General features: G+C 36.5%; 1 protein-coding gene across 2 annotated transcripts in view; it reads left to right on the top strand.

Annotated features, from left to right (window-relative positions):
• Window positions 1-17,416, top strand: part of MTMR9 (myotubularin related protein 9) — a 58,792-nt gene that overhangs the window by 32,305 nt on the left and 9,071 nt on the right. For both annotated transcript variants that reach the window (XM_070505100.1, XM_070505101.1), the window contains 3 exons: window positions 739-900; window positions 3,508-3,649; window positions 5,717-5,937. In XM_070505100.1, the coding sequence (XP_070361201.1) occupies window positions 739-900; window positions 3,508-3,649; window positions 5,717-5,937 (525 nt within the window). The remainder of the gene's footprint in view (window positions 1-738; window positions 901-3,507; window positions 3,650-5,716; window positions 5,938-17,416) is intronic.

Genomic DNA, 17,416 nt, shown 5'->3' with positions numbered 1-17,416 from the left:
AATGATAAGCAGAAAACTTAATGGGCATCTTGGATGCGCGCAGGTGAGTTTTAGTCAAATAGCATTGTTTCTCTAAGTCAGCCCTGAAATTTCATCACTACAAGGTCTGCTCCTCTACTTGTAGATCAGTGGTTACCAAACTTACTGAACAGGTATGCTAAGGATAATTAGATTTTCCTAAGTCAAAAGACTTTAGAGTTTCAGTTTCCCACATACCTACCTGTTCTCACACCCTGTTTCCTCCACCTATATTAGCTCATGGCTATGCTTGCAAGTGGTGCCTTAGGCGTGCTTCTGGGTGGGTAGGTGGGAGTTGGAGCTAATAAAACAATGGTGTCTGAGCTGGCCTGGGGCATCGTGCTAACGGTCCCAGGTATCTCATGCTGGATCCGTGGGAACAGGATTGCACATGTCAGTGGTGCTGTCTTGTGGCCTGTCATACAATGCAGTGCTCTGGCTGTCTCCCCGGTCAGATAATCCAGCTATGCAAACTGGGTTTAATCTGATCAGATGAGGAACAGTTTACCATGATAGGCATTTTAAGCATCTTTGCAACCATGTTTAAATGTCATTTTTCAGTCTTTAATCCTCAAGTTATTGTATAGCAAGGTAAATCTTTTTATAGTATTTTGAGCTACTTTTGCTCTTTGATATATTGGAGGCTGAATTTTTGGTTTGGTTTCTTCCTTTATCATTCTATTTTCTGTTTTCTTTTTTACTTTTCCTTGTTTTTTAAAGGTATCACATTCTTCAGGAGAGCTTAATCAAACTCGTGGAAGCTTGTAATGACCAAACACATAATATGGACCGATGGCTCAGTAAATTGGAAGCCTCGAACTGGCTGACTCACATCAAAGAGATTCTTACAACTGCCTGTCTAGCGGCTCAGTGTATCGACAGGTAAAGTGCATTTCAGCATTCTGGAATGGGATATGCACTGCTAACTACACTTTGCTTTTATCCAGACATATGTTTATATATTATGTTAAAGTTTGTGCCTATTGTATGTCCTATGTTCAGATCATTCTATAAATTACTATGTAAGATAGTCAGTGCCATTCAGTTATCAGTGAAGTATGTGCATAGATTCTGACATTGAATTGATAGTTAATGTTTGTTGAATGAATGTGAACCATGTAGCAAATATATATCTATAATGACACAAATATTTTAAGTACTAAAGGACCTATTTTTTCTATAAATTAAATTGAATCTACCAATTTTCCTTTTCTTACACCGTGAAAAAGAATGAAAAGGAGTTTTCTTATTTTTTCCCAGAGGGCCAAACTTGCCTTCTTACTTTTGAAATACCAATGGAAGGAAACATGTAGTTTTGTTTCACAGTAAACTGGTTCTGATCTCTCAGACATCTTATTACAAACTACTTGATATGTGCAGTGATATCAGGATCTCGAGTTGGGAAAACCTGATGGCAGTGATGTGGAGTATATGAAGTGATTTTAGTTTATTCACTCAGTTGAAGGTTGCCAATCCTTGAGACTTGAGGCAGAAGACTTGAACAGAGGCAGAAGGATTGGTATAAGTTGTTGCAGAAGCTTAGAATGCCCTTTTTAAGAAGGGGATTCCCACTGAAACAATAGGTAGGTATAAGTATTGCCACTACCTAGTTGGATGGCACTTTTCTTTGAGACTTCAATTTGTTTTATTGATGCTTCCAAATTGGGGAAATATATATGTAATTTTTTTGTGGTTAGTGAGAAATTGATAATAGAATGGGTTGCTTAAGATCCTGTGGTGAGATAGTGACAGAACCAAAAATGGGTAGAGACTCTTGGTGTCAGGATTCCAAGGCTGTCAATAACCTTTATTTTAGGCAAAGCTCGTTTATCTAATAAAATATGGGAGCTAGAGACCAAAGTTCTGTGGTAGAGAAAAGAATAATACAGAATGATGAGGTGTTACTATTAAAGGTTTTGTTTCTTTTTAACCTAAGTTAAAAAGGTTTCCCCTTACATGATGAGTACAGAGGCTTCTGTTTTCTTACAAAACGTGAATTGTTATAGACACTTAACACCATGTTGTCATGGTTTTCAGCCATAATAACAAGATGATGCAGATCAAAGCAACCTTAGGTGCAGAACAGTGTTTGCCATCTCTGCCTTTGTTTAGTTTGGGCTGGCCATCTTAAACAAACAGGGACTTCCACACTCTTAGAAGAGTTGAAGGTTTTGGTTTATTTTGCCATGTTTGGGTTCCCTTTTCTGATACATATTAGTTTATTACTTATACCTCCATAGAAGTCTGCCCTTAAAATTAATTACTCAAAACAGACCTTAAATTAATTGAATTGAATTCAGAATATATCACAGATAACTAAGATACATATTCAGTATATTCAGAAGCTTTAAAATACTTGCTCATACCCTTCAGCTTAATCATTAGATTTCACCCTAAGAATGAGGTTGTTAACCTAACCATACGTGAACATCAGGGATTCTTATTTTTAAATTAAGAACTCTTAAATAATTCAGCAAAAGACAGAAAAGCTAAGTACATTATCTACAGTGTAACAGAAATTGGCAATAACCTAAATGTCCAGCCAGAGGATTAAGTAAATGGTCGTTTATCACTTAATAGAATATTATATATCCATTAATACAATACTTCTAAAGATGACATAGAAACATGGGAAAATGTTTATAACAAAAGTAGAAATAATAAGAAATCTACCTTTTGTTATAGCTATGTAAAGTATATACATACATGGGGAAAGAATTAATAGTAGAAACCAAACATGAAACTTTTATGTGAAAGAGGTGAGCTTATTTTCCTTTTTTGCAAAATTTTCTTCTCTGTCCTTTCAATAAAAAGAGGTGGAAGAAGGGGAGGGGAGAAGATGTAGTTAATTTAGTTTTTAGTGTTTTCTCTCACTCTCTTTAGAATAAGGTAGTCTCAGATGGCTCCTAAGTATTGTGGTATAGAGGTATCATTGCCACAGACTTTCTAGATTAATAGTTTTATGGGTTTTTTTTTTTTTTTGCTTCTTCTTCTTTTCATGTTTCTCGAAGAGTGGTTTGGGACTTGTTTCCTAGATCCACTGCAGTTTATGAAGGCGTCCTTACAGTCAGCTGATGGTGGAAAGGTAGAATCAAGGTCAGATAGATAGAGAAAAATAGCTTTAAGTGTATGTTTCTAGGTTTGATGAGGAAAGGCTTTAATCAACTATTAAAGCAGAAGAGGTAAGCACCTACTGTATGTGATAAGGACTGCTTTTCAGTTTTATAAAGGGAGAAAAAATTCAGCTAACAGTTTCTGTGAAATTTGTTAGAACTTAAGGGGTTCTTGCCACGTGAAATTTGGGACTCATAGTTTTATTTTTTTCCCAAGGGAAGCTTTCTTCATATGCCTTATTTAGACTCTAAGCCTTAGTAGACAGTGCAGAATGCATAAGACTTTGAAATATTGTACTCAGTAAATGTTTATTATTAACAGAGTTGATTGACCATGTTGGGAGTATCTCATTTGTACTCTGGATTTTCCTGTCAGGGAAGGAGCATCCATATTGATTCATGGAACAGAAGGAACCGATTCCACACTTCAGGTCACCTCCCTGGCCCAGATCATCTTGGAACCAAGAAGCAGGACCATCCGTGGTTTTGAGGCCCTGATAGAAAGAGAGTGGCTGCAGGTAAGAAAAGCTATTTGGTGCGCAGAGCAACTGCTAATAGTTGATGTTATGATTCTGGTGTGTGTGAGCAGATATAATCTATGAAATTTCAATCGATTAAAATGTTTAAATTGTGTGTTTAATTTTCTGGGGAACAATTAATCCATCTTCCTCTCAATAAATGTTTGTAATCTTTACTGCCCTCTCAATTTCTGGATCTCTCTTTGCTTATATTACTCATTTGGCACTTCATTCCCTTAGCAGACCCTTACTAGTTGTATTTTGTTACCCCCAGGGCAAATACGAACGAGGGAAAACACAGTCCTGTCTTGCAGAGCTTAGTCTTATTAGAGATGACAGACACAAGCTGGGGGCGAGGGGACTTAGAGACTTGTAACACAAAGCGTATGCTTTAGCGCTTTCTGCCTTTTGCTGGTCTGGCTTCCTCCTGTCCTCTTCCCGAGCCAGGTGAAATCCTTCTCATCCCTTAAGATCCAGCTAAATGTCACTTCTTTCATGATGTCTTTGGGACCTTAACCTCCTTCACAGATGAAATTGATCCATTTTCTTCATGCCATGTTTCCTGAACTAGACCCAAATAAAGTGACTTCTTTGAGGCCAGAGAACCATGTCCAATTCATCTGTTTATCCCCAGGATACAACACAGTATTGTCACCTAATGTCAAATGACAACTAAAATAAAGATCTCATAAAATAGATGGAAATCCTCCAAGTCAGAGATTAATTTATGAGTCTATATGCTGTGTGTAACTTAGTAAATAAATGTGATTGGAAATAAATGCGTAGATGTATCTTGAAAGTGGAAGTATCTCTGGAGGAAAATCGTTTCTGGCCCTTCTGGTTACAGTTCAGATATGTTATGTGTCAGTGCTGTTGTGCTTGCCATGTCTACCCTGCCTGACAGCTGACCTTTCTCTCTGTTCAAGTGAGACCGTCCTAAACATTTGGTGAAAATCTATTCAGCTACATTGCTCATGATGCATAGCAAACAAACAAACGAGTATGATTTACTTATTTATATATTACCATTTTAGTGGGGATCAAAATCCCATTAGCCACTGGAATATGTTCATGGCATTATCTTTGTCAGATACAGTACTATGAGGACCCAAAGATAAAGCAGGTTTGGGATAAGGTCAGTACTCAGGTTCTGGGCAGGCCAGAGAGCCAAATGATTCTTAAATTTCCTTTGGTCAGTAGATGGCAGACTCTTCCAGTTCTTTTTGGGAAAACATGGAAACTAAGGACAGCTTTATCTCTAATCTGAAAATATTCATAAAGACCTCTTCATGATGGTAACTTTTTTCATATGTAGTTAAAGATTTAATATCAGGAGTGACCTTATACAGTTTGTGTGGGAGAGCCCCATCTTTATCTCTATTCAGTGGTGAGGCTTATGTAGCTTACAACAATCAGTGATGCTTTGGATGGATCGAAGCTGATAGCTGTCTTTCGTTTTATACCTGAAGAGCTTATATCCTTTGCCTGTGCTCCAAATTTCAGACCTAGAAAGATTTATGTTTTTCATTACTGAAGTTCATTATTCTTCCATTTGGTATTTCAAGGACAATTGCTGTTCTTATGTTTATGTCTTAACTGCATAGCCTCATTAAGTATTTGAAAATTGTGTCTTTTTCCTTATTAGCTGCTAAATATTTTTTTGTTTGTTTGTTTATGTTTTTATTTTTTTATTTTTTTCCTTTTTCTCCCCAAAGCCCCCTGGTACATAGTTGTATATTCTTCACTGTGGGTCCTTCTAGGTGTGGCATGTGGGACGCTGCCTCAGCGTGGCCCGACGAGCGGTGCCATGTCCGCGCCCAGGACCCGAACCAACGAAACACTGGGCCGCCTGCAGCGGAGCACGCAAACTCAACCACTCGGCCACGGGGCCAGCCCCGCTAAATATTGTTTTAAATCAAGAAATCATTAACCTAAACAGCAAGCCACCTGAATTACACAGTTTCATTTAATGACTTTTGTTGTAATTTTGTGAAACACTATTAATAGAATGTGCTGTAATGTGATCCCACTAGGATATGACTGTCACATTTCCATCTTTTCTCGTAGGCTGGTCACCCATTCCAGCAGCGCTGTGCACAGTCAGCCTATTGTAATAGTAAGCAGAAGTGGGAGTCGCCTGTATTCCTTCTCTTCTTGGACTGTGTGTGGCAGATACTTCGTCAGTTCCCTTGTTCTTTTGAATTTAACGAGAATTTCCTCATCATGCTCTTTGAGCACGCTTACGCCTCACAGTTTGGAACATTTCTGGGCAACAATGAAAGTGAAAGGTGGGTACATTGCTCATGTGGGGCCATTTCATTTTTAGTTGTTTTGGTCACTTCCTACAAGAGACCTGGATTTGGTTCTACATTAATGTTATTTACAAGATGTTAGAGGTTACAGTTAGTATAAATTAAATTACATGAAGTGTATTCCTGTTATGAGCCTATCACTAGCTAGCTGAGAGCATATCCTAGACTTTCTTCTGTTAGATTAAAATTAGTCCATACACTGATTAAAAAGCTTTGAGTAAATTGGGCAACCATTTTAAATGTTAATTTTCTTATATAGGATCATGTATCTAACATCTGGAAGAAGCTATAACATATAATCCAACTCTACTTTCTATCCAGTTTTATGGATTAGGAAGATAATATCCAGAGAAGTTAAATGACTTGTCCAGGGACACACAGCCAGTTGGTCACCAAAAGTATAGCTATAGTACAGGTCTTCCTAATCCTGTTCCAACTTTCTCTGTTACACCTAGAAACTGTCCTCAGGCCCAGAGCGACAATTTCACTTCACAGCCCAGACACCAAGTTTATAGGTTTATTTGGAAGATTCACATCCCAATGATCTTTAAAGGGACTTAATTGGTAGTCTTCTCATTTGGGTACACTCAAAAGGCTTCCTCTGGGTGGGAGATAGGATTTGTTCCTTGGCTGGTAGATGGCATCATTTAGTTGAATAATAAATTTAAACAATTAACAGTTTTTCACGAATGGGATTACTACATCTTGACCAATTTAAAATTTAAGCACCTAGAGCAATATATGTTTTTTGCTCAGAGCTGAATTGGCAAATTTTTGAACATTAGAGTCTCTTACAGCATCCTGTGTTCAGAAGTAGGAAGAAATTTAGAACTATTTGAGTGCTCTAGAAAGTTCTCAGTCACCATAGTTTTCTCACTGTGCTTTGGCTATAGCTGCTACAGCAGCCACACTTGATTCCTGTGATCAGTGTGATTAGAAAGGTAATTTAATGGATGTGTTTATAATCTATACTGTTTCTTCTTTACCCCCAAGGGTACTTGCTGTGAGTGCTTTTCTTGATAATAGTATGGAATGGGGACAGGATTCACTTATTTGTAGGCATGTTCAAGCTGAAATGTCTGATAGTGGTATTATAAAATTGAACCTTGTAAAAAACATCCGGATGGGTTGGTAGTAGGGTTTTCCCTTGGGTGTTTATTAACAGTTTAGACTTAAATGAATCTTCGAACATTGTACCACATTTTTTTCTCTTAGTGAAATTTACTTCTGGTGTTTTGATGTCATTTTAAGTTGAGTTTCTGGTAATGATTATACTTATGTTATTACACTTACATTCAGTACTTATGCCAACAGAACAGGTCTACTTCTAAAAAGTAGGATTTGAGTTGTCTCAGAGATGTCATAAATATTTCACTTTCCCACTCCAGAGACTATTCTGTAACTCCACAGTTAATCCAAATAAAGCATAACTTACTAATAATTTTTTTGTATTTTCTTCCTTATTAAAAATAGGTAGAAAGTTTAATGCTTCCTGACTTTATAGTTCTGTTCACCTCTGTTTTAAAATAGAGAATTTTGCTAGTCAAAATAGAGAGTTTAATTAGAAGAGATGACCTAAGAGAAAGCAATGACCATACTTTTTTCCTTTTAAATATTATATCCGAAAGAATAGAAGTTTTAAGGTTTCTTATGAATACAAAGTCTAAAATTACTTGAACCTATTGAATTTGGGACATTGGAACATTAGCTGGTCCTATAAAAAAAATCTTTAAAAACCGCTGAAACTTCTTGGTGAAAGGTGATTTCAACTAAAAGGAAAAATGCAACCCTTTTTACACAGTTTTATTGAGATATAATTCACTTTCCATAATATTCACTCATTTAAAGTATGTTGTTCAGTGGGTTTTAGTACATAGTGTATTCAGAGTTGTGCAACCGTCACCAAATCTAATTTTAGAACGTTTTCATCACCCCCCAAACAAACCGCATATCCATTAGCAGTCACTATGCATTCTCCCTCCCTCTACCTCCTAACCCCTGGTAACCACTAATCTGCTGTCTATACATTGCCTATTTGGAGATTTCATATAAAAGAAATCATGCAGTATGTGGTCTTTTGTGATTAGCTTCTTTCACTGAGTATAACGGTCCCAGGGTTCATCCATGTTGTGGAATGTATCAGTACTTCATTCCTTTCCATTACTGAAAAATACTCCATTGTATAGATATATCCATTCATGAGTTGATGCACGTTTGGGTTGTTTTCCCCTTTTGGCCACCATAAATAATGATGCATCAAACATTTGTGTACAAGTTTTTGTGTGAAGATATATTCGTCTTAGGTGTAAACTTAGGAGTGGAATTGCTGGGTCATATAGTAACCAACATTTTGAGGAGCTGTGAAACGAAGTGGCAGCACCCTCTTACATTCCCACTAGCAATGTTTCTCTGTATCTTCACCGTTTTTTATTGTCTGCCTTTTTGGTTTAGTCATCCTAGTGAGTGTAAAGTGGTATCTCATTATATTGATTTGCATTTCTTTAACAACTAATGATGTGGATCGTCTTGCATGTGCTTGTTGGCCATTTGTGTATCTTCTTTGGGAAAATATCTATTCAGATACTTGGCCCGTTTTTTAATTGGGTTATTTGCCTTTTTATTGTTGAGTTGTAAGAGAATTTTCATAGAGATTGCATTGAATCTGCAGATCGCTTTGGGTAGTATTGCTGCCTTAGTGATACTAAGTCTCCCAATCCGTGAACACAGATGTCTTTCCTTTTATTTAGCTCTTTAATTTCTTTTGGCAGTATTTGATAGTTTTTAGTATACAAATATTTCATTTTTGTGGTTAACTTATTCTTGGTATTTTATTATTTTGGATGCTATTATAATGGAATTGTTTTCTTATCTTTTTTGGAGTATTCACTGCTGGTGAATAGAAACATGACTGTTTTTCCTGTGTCTATCTTGTACCCTGCAATTTTGCCAAATTTGTTTATTAGCTCTAGTAGTTTGTGTGGATTCTGTGGGATTTTCTATGTATAGGATCATGGTATCTACAAATAGAGATAGATGTACTTCTTCTTTTCCAATTTGGATGCCTTTTCTTTCTTTTTCTTTTCAGATAATCTTCCAGTACAATTTTGAACAGCACTGTGAAAGCAGGCACTCTTGTCTTGTTCCTGATCTTAGGGAGAAAGCTTTCAGTCTTTCACCAATGAGTATGATGTTAACTGTGGTGTTTTCATAAATGCCCTTTATTGTTTGAGGAAGTTCCCTTCTATTCCTAATTTGTTGAGTGTTTTTATCATGAAAAGATGGATTTTGTCAAATGCCTTTTCTGCATTAATTGCAATGATCACGTGTTTTTTTCCCTTCATTCTATTTATATGTTGTATTACATTGATTTCCTTATGTTGAACCACTCTTGCATACCTGGGATAAATCCTACTTGGTCATGGTGTATAATCTTTTTTAATATGCTGTTGTATTTGGTTTGCTAGTAGTTTGTTGAGGATTTTTGCATCTTCATTTATAAGGGATATCGTACTATAGTAGTTTCCTTTCCTTGTGACGTCTTTGTCTGGCTTTGGCATCAGGGTAATAATAGCTTCATAAAATGAGTTAGGAAGTATTCTTCCTTTTCTATTTTTTGGAGAGTTTGAGAAGGATTGGTGTTCATTCTTTTTTTAATGTTAGGTAGAATTTACCAGTGAAGCCCGTTGCTCCTGGATTTTTCCTTGTTGAGAGATTTTTTATTACTGATTCAGTCTCTTTTTGTTGTTGTTATAGGTCTGTTGAGATTTTCTATTTCTTGAGTCAGTTTAGGTAATTTATGGGAATTTGTCTGTTTCATCTAGATTATCTAATTAGTTGATGTACAATTATCCATAGTATTCTCTTATAATCCTTTTGTCATTCTAGCTAAAGGGACAATTTTTGCTGGTCTTTTCAAAGAACCAACTTTTGGTTTCATTGATGCTCTCTGTTGTTTTTTTATTTTCTGTTTTGTCTGTGTCCTCTCTGATCTTATTTTTTCCTTCCTTCTGCTAGCATTGGTTTAGTTTGCTCTTCTTTTTCTGGTTCCTTAGGGCATAAAGTTAGGTTAATGATTTAAGACCTTTGTTCTTTCTTAATGTTGGTGTTTACTGCTATAAATTTTCCTCTGAGCACTGCTTTTACTAGATCCATATGAGTTGTATTAGCATGTTGTGGGGTTTTTTTTTCATTCATCTATAAGCATTTTCTAATTTCTCCTTTAACCCATTGGTTGTTTAAAAGTGTGTTATGTAATTCCACATATTTATGGATTTTCTAGTCTTTCTTCTGTTGTTGATTTCTAATTTCATTCTGTTTTGGTTAGAGAAGATACTTTGTGTGATTTGTTTTGTGGCCTAATGTGGTCTGTTCTGGAGAGTTTTCATGTGCCTTTGAGAAGAATGTGTATTCTGTTGCTGTTGGGTAGAGTATTCTATATTTGTCTTATATTTTGTTCAAATCCTCTATTTCCTTATCTGTCTGGTTATTCTATACATTATCAAAAGTGAGATATTGATGTTTTTAACTATATTGTAGAATTGTCTGTCTATTCTGTGATGTCAGTTTTCACGTCATATATTTTTGTGGCTCTGGTGTAAGGAGCATATATAATTTATTATATCTTCTTGATGAATTGGCCTTTTTTTCAGTATATAATGTCTTTCTTTGTCTCTTGTAAGAGTTTTTCTCTTAGAGTTTATTTTGTCTGATGTAATATATCCACCCCAGCTCTCTCTTGGTTACTGTTTGTATGGAAAATCTTCTATCCTTTCAGTTTCAATCTTGTGCGTCTTTGAATCTAAACTGAATCTTTTGTAAATAATATATAGTTGGATCATGTATTTTAATCCATTCTGCTAATCTCTGCCTTTTGATTTGAAAGTTTACTTCATTTATATTTAAAGTGATTACTAATAAGGAAGGACTTATCTCTGCCATTTCACTATTTGTTTTCCATATGTCTTGTACCTCTTTTCTTCTTTGTTTCCTCCATTACTTGCCTTCCTTTGTGTTTAATTGATTTTTTAATAGTGTACTATCTTGATTCCCTTCTCATTTCTTTTTGTATATATCTTAAAAATCTTTTTCAGTGGTTACCAGGCAGATTTCAGTTAACATCCTAAATTTGTAACAACCTAGTTTGAATACAAACTTAATTTCAGTGGCATACAAAACTGCTCCTATATAGTTCTGCCCCCCATATGCTCTACCTACAGATTACATCCTTATACATTGTAGGCCCATTATCATAGGTTTATAATTGTTTTTATTCATGTCTTTTAAATTATGTAGGAAATAAAAAGAGTTACAAACCAGAAATACAATAATGACTTACTTTTTTACCTTCCTACGTTGTTATCTTTACAGCAGTCATTTCTTCATATCACGTCAAATTACTGCCTAGTGTCCTTTCATTTCAACTTCAAGGACTCCCTTTTGCATTTCTCTTGTAAAGCAAGTATACTAGCAATGAACTCCCTCAGTTTGTATTTATCTGGGGATGTCTTAATTTCTCCTGCATTTTTAAAGAATAATGTTGCTGGATGTGGAATTCTTGGTAGGTAGTTTTTTTCTTTCAGCACTTTAAAAATGTCTTTGCTTTCCTTCTGGCCTCCATGATTCCTGATGAGAAATCTGTTATTAATCTTAACAAGGATCCCTTGTACATGAGGAGTTGCTTCTCTTTTGCTGCTTTCAAGATTCTCTTTGTCCTTGGCTTTAAACAGTTTGATTATCATGTATCTCAGTGTGGCTCTCTTTGCCTTTATCCTTCTTGGAGTTCATTGAACTTCTTGAATCTGTAGATTCATGTCTTTTATCAAATTTAAGAAGTTTTCGGTTCTTAATTTTTTCGTGTGTGGTTCTTTTTGTTTGTTTGCATCTGTATTGAGGTATAATTGACAAACAGTCATTATCTTTATATATTCTTTCTGCCCCTTGCTCTCCTCTCTTTCTGTAACTCCTACATATGTTGGTACCACAGGTTCTTAGGTTCTGTTCATTTTTCTTCATTCTTTTTTCATTCTTCTCCTCAGAGTGGGTAATTTCCATCGACTAATCTTCATCTTTGTTTGCTCAGATCTGCTATTGAAACTGTCCAGTGAGTTTTCTATTTCAGATATTGTATTTTTTAGCTCCAGAATTTCTGTTTGGTTCCATTTTAGAATTTTTGTCTCTGTTGATATATTCTCTTTTTTGAAACATTATTCTCCTGGTTTCCTTTAGTTCTTTGCTCATAGTTTCTTTAGCTCTTTGAGCATTTCTTGAGACAGTTGATTTAATGTCTTCGTCCATTAAGTCCAAAGTCAGTGGTTTCTCAGGGACAATTTCTGTTAATTTTTTTCTATGAATAGGCTTATACTTCCTAGTTTTTTTTTGCATCATTTGTAATTTTAAATCTGGACATTTAAAATATTATGACGTGGTTCTCCAGAAATCAGATTCTTCCCACTCCATGGAATTTGTCTTTGTTGCTTGCTGTAGGCTGCAGCTGTTTATTTGTTTATTTATTTTCTAAACTATTTTTGTAAAATGTGTCTTCTTTCTCATGTGTGGTCTCTGAAGTATCTCTTCTTTTAGTTTGTGTTCAGCTAGTGTCTTGACAGCAATTTCCTTGAATTCCAGGAGCCAAAAGAGAGAGAGTGTGAAAAAGAGGGAGGGAAAAGAGAAAAGGAAAACAACTCAAGACAAAGAAAAAAAGTCCTCTCACAGACTTTACAGATTGACTTTGTGCTGGAATATTCTTTCAGTCCTTAGTGAGGCCTTAGCCTTCACTTCCTGCTCTCACTAAGCCTAGAGAGCAGCCAGAGCTGAAAATTTGGGATCTTCTCAGGTCTTTGCTGAGTATGTTTCCTGCCTTAGGAGTGCACGTGGCTTTCTAAATTCCTCAGTATACGCAGGCACCTTTGCGTGCCCTGATTTCCCAAACAAACTTTTTCCCCAGGCTTTTGATGCCCTATTGTATCCTTCGACCATAGTTTTTTCTTCCACATGACTGCAGGTTGTTCATTTGCATTATAATGTTTTCTAGGAATGCCTGGCTTTTCTGCCCAGAGTGATTTCCAAGTTAGGTGTAACAAAGACAAGTGCTTCAGGTAGCCCCTGGACAGATTAGAACAGACAGACACAATTCTTTGTAAATGAGGACTGCTCTCATCCCTCTGGAGCCAGGGACCAGGGTCCCATACTGGGAACATGGGCTGCCATCTTCAAGACCTCCATGAGCTAGGCAGTGGGTGGCGCAAGAGCAAATGAAAATGCCATGAAGCTCTCCTGTTGTTTTTAAATTACCATTTCCTTGATTCTGTGTTTACCTGTGTGCTATAAGCTTTTGACATTTCCCAGAGGTCTGACAAAATTCATTCTAACAGTTTCTGCTTGATTTTTCAATGTTTCTGTGGAGGGATGGGCCTTTTTTGCTCCCTGCTCTGCTGTTTTTGCTGGTGTCACTCTTCTCCTTCATTTTTGAAGCATAATTTGCTGGATATTGACATGTTGGTCAACAGTCTTTATCTTGCATCACTTTGAATATCTCCAACCATTGCTCTCTGACAGTTATTTTTATTGAGGATCCCTGGTCTGTAAGGAATCATTTTTCTCTCTCTGTTTTTACAATTCTCTTTTTGTTTGGCTTTTAGCACTTTGATTTTGATGTATCTAAGTGTGGACTACTTTGAATTTGTCTCAGTTGGAGTTCTTTGAGCTTCTAGGATGTGTAGATCAGTGTTTTTCATCACATTTGAGAAGTTTAGAAACATTATTTTCCAAACATTTGTTCTGCTTCTTTCTCTTCTCTCCTTCTGGGACTCCCATTGTGCCTGCATGTGTTGTATGCTTGATAGTATCTCACAAGTTTCTGGAGTTCTCTTCAATTTTCTTCATTCTTTTTTTTCTTTTCCTCAGAAATTGGTAATCTCAATTGACCTGTCTTCAAGTTCACTCATTCTTCTGCCAGCTCAAATCTACTGTTGAGCTCCTCTGGTAATTTTTCATTTCAGTTATTATACTTTTCAAATCAGGATTTCTATTTGGTTCTTTTTTATAATTTCTGTCTCTTTATTGATATTGTCTGTTTGTTGTGGCATTGTTGTCATACTTTCTTTTAATTTTTAAGGTACTATTTCTTTAGTTCTTTGAACATATTTGTGATAGCTGATGTAAAGTCTTTGTCTGGTACATCCAATATATCTTCCTTCTTTCCTGAGGACAGTTCCTTTTGACTGTTTTTTTCCCCTGTGTATAGGCTGTACATTTCTGTCTATTGTGTGTCTTGTAATTTTTTTGAAAACTGATATTTTAGACAATATAATATGGAGAATCTGGAAATTAGATCCCCCTATCCTGCAAGGGTTTGTTGTTGTTGCTGCATTTTTGTTTGTTTGTTTTTCTTTTTTTGTCTGTCTTTCTGTTTAATCACTTTCCTGGACTAATTCTGTAAAATTTATATCTCCTATAGTGTGCGGCCACTGAAGTCTCTGCTCAGGTAGCTAGCTTAGTGGTCAGCTAACAATTAGTCAGAGCCCTCTTTAAATGTCTTGAATGAAGGAGTCTTTCACCCTTTGCTGAGGGGCTCTGTGTGTGTGTTGGGCATGACTTCAACACTTGGGTGGTTTGCAACTCTGCTTTAGCCTTCAGCTTGAACAGGGCCTCAAGTTCAGCTAGAGGAGAAAAACTGGAGCAGTCTCAAGTGTTTTCTGGGCATGTGCACAGCCATGCACACATGCACACCCCTTTAAATTCTCAGGCATGTGTCAGAGCTTTTCAAAGCCCCCCTTTGGAGATCTTATTCCTAAATCTTTCTTTTATGATTTTGGCCAGCCTCTTATTTGCCCCAACTGATATGGCAGCCTCAGGCAGCTGTGTTACTACATAGTTTCTGCTCATTGTTTTTGACAAATACCTTGGGTGGTAGGACTTTTCCTTCAGAGAGAACTCTGAGTCAAGTCAAATAACTACTACACTCTGCAGAGGAGGCTTGGCCAGGGACCTTGCAAGACGTATATCAAGTAGTGACAGTGTTCTGGGGTGGTACTTTTTGAGGAGCTCCAAACCTGGTCTGCCCCTCCAATGGCTGCAAGGCTGCTGTTTTTCAGTGATACTGTAGAGCTGGGGAAAGGGTGTTGGCAGTAGACCGATGCCGCAAATCCTGCTGTTCTTCCAGAGATTCAGTAGTTTTTCTTGGGTGAATGCTTCTCAGATGCTTGCAAGCCTTTTGTTAATTTTCAGTTGTGAAAATATTTATTTTGACTATTTTTGCCACTGTTTTCATTACTTTTTGGAGACGATATATAGAGGTCCTTCTTCTGCCACTCCTGAAGTCCCACTCCTAAATGCAACATTTTAAACTATGCCCCAAGAAACTTTAGGCACTTTTCTTTTTTCATTGTCATCAGCCCTTTTTCATTCTCTCCAGTGTACTTTAATGGAAGAAGTTCAAGACTGAAATTAGAATATTGGAGTTTGAATCTCCACTATGCCACTTAGTTGCCATGTGACTTCTCTGAATCTGTTTCTTCTGATGTTAAAGGCAAAAATTACTATCTGCCATATTGGGTTTTAGTGAGGATCAAATAAATCAACATGTGTAAACTGCTAGCCTGATACTTGTCACTTAATTGGCATTTAAAAAATGTTGGTTCATTCATCCATTCCTCCTTGAATCTGTCACCAGCTCAGCCAGCAGCCTAGAATAGACCACTGATGGCATTTTGACTCAGAGCCACAAAATTACTCTGGCTGGCTCTTTGATTCTACTGAATGTGACAGCAGGTAATTCATGCTCTGTGTCATCTGATGCAAAAAAAGGAAAAATAATTGGTAACCTCTAGCAAGTGGGAGTCAGCATGTGAGATGAAACCTGTTTACCATTCCTTTGTTAGACACTAGTACCAAGGGATGTTAAAAGATACTACACCAAAAAGGATTCCATGGTCAGGTCTGCTTTTAAAATGCTGAACAAAACAAAGTTGTATGTGTAAAAGAGGCTTTACTGTTTTTATTTTGGTTTGGGTTGGTTGGTTTGTTTTTTAGGAGAGCAAAGATTATATCCAAATAATCATCACAGAGACAGCTGTTTTCATGGCACTTGAATCGATCAGGAATCCAATATCCTATCCCACCGTTTCTTAAAGCACATTCTACTTAGCCCTGGACTGTGCTCTGATGGGGGGAGAGGGGAACTGGTGATTTACATAGTCAGGGAGATTTGGGGAATGTGGCATAATATAGTCCCCTCCCAGAGAGTCACGAAACAATCATTAAAGGCTTTAAGACACCCTTTGATAAAGCAACGTGTATCACTTTAACTCAGCATTTAAATGCTACGTTAGACGATGGACTTCTTTTTGGTGATTTCCTGTTCATATCCCTCAGAACCAACCTTCAGTAAAGAGATCACAAATAGATTTTATCTCACATTCTGACTCCTGTTTGGTGGAGTACTGACTGAGAAAGATTCTGAAGCTGTGTGGGGCGGGCTCAGCGGGAAAAGTTTCAGTGATTGGCTGGCCATGGGGTTGGGCAGGCGGCTGGAGGAGCAGTGGGTGCAGTGGTCTCTTGTCTTCATGCCCGGTTCCTGGGACCCAGTATGGGACTTGTTGTCCTAGCAGTTAAATTCTAGTGCCGCATGGGTTCTGTGATTATGTACCTTCTTTTTACTGCTAGCATAAAAAGAATGCACATAATTAACTTGCATGAAGCTTATAACTAATCAAGTAATTTCAGAGAAAACCAAGTTTACAGTAAAATTTCAACTTAAACATACTCCTGTGAAAATTGAATGTGTCATCTATTTGTTTAATGTAAGGTTTACCACAAGTTACCTTTAAATCCTTGTTAAAATTTATTTTTTCTAAAATAATGCCATTTCACTTTCCATCTCCACCAATTTATTCCATGATAAAGTGTTACAGAATTTCATGATTATTAATGAGAACCGTTCATTTTATATAAATGTAGATTAAATCTGTATTTACATCAAGATACATATTTATTTTTAATTTTTGACAGCCATTTTATGTACATGTAATTTATTTGTTCTAAAAGCTGTCTCTAAAAATTTTGTTTTGTTTGAAATTTGGCTCAATCTCCGTATGATATGTATGATTTTTGTGTCTTTACATTTTAGTCTTCTCCAAAACAAAAAAGTTAGAAACTTTTTTTAGTATTTAGCTATTTTAAATTAAAATACACTCCCAGATAAATTAATGGACTTTTGCATATAGTACCTTTCCCTGGGTTAATATTTAACAGTGAACCTGACATGACCAGATTCTGATTTTATCCTTATTGTTGGCTTTGGAAGCCTGTAAAATAGTGTTTGTTTTGTGGTTGTTGAGAGTTATATAATACACATTGAATTTTCTGACAAATATATGTATTTTTTTGTGAGGGAGATTTACCCTGAGCTAACATCCATTGCCAATCCTCCTCTTTTTTTTTTGCTTGAAGAAGAGTA

Source organism: Equus asinus, chromosome 3, assembly GCF_041296235.1.
Source record: "Equus asinus isolate D_3611 breed Donkey chromosome 3, EquAss-T2T_v2, whole genome shotgun sequence".
Classification (NCBI taxonomy): domain Eukaryota; kingdom Metazoa; phylum Chordata; class Mammalia; order Perissodactyla; family Equidae; genus Equus; species Equus asinus.
This window is presented reverse-complemented; position numbering and strand designations above follow the sequence as displayed.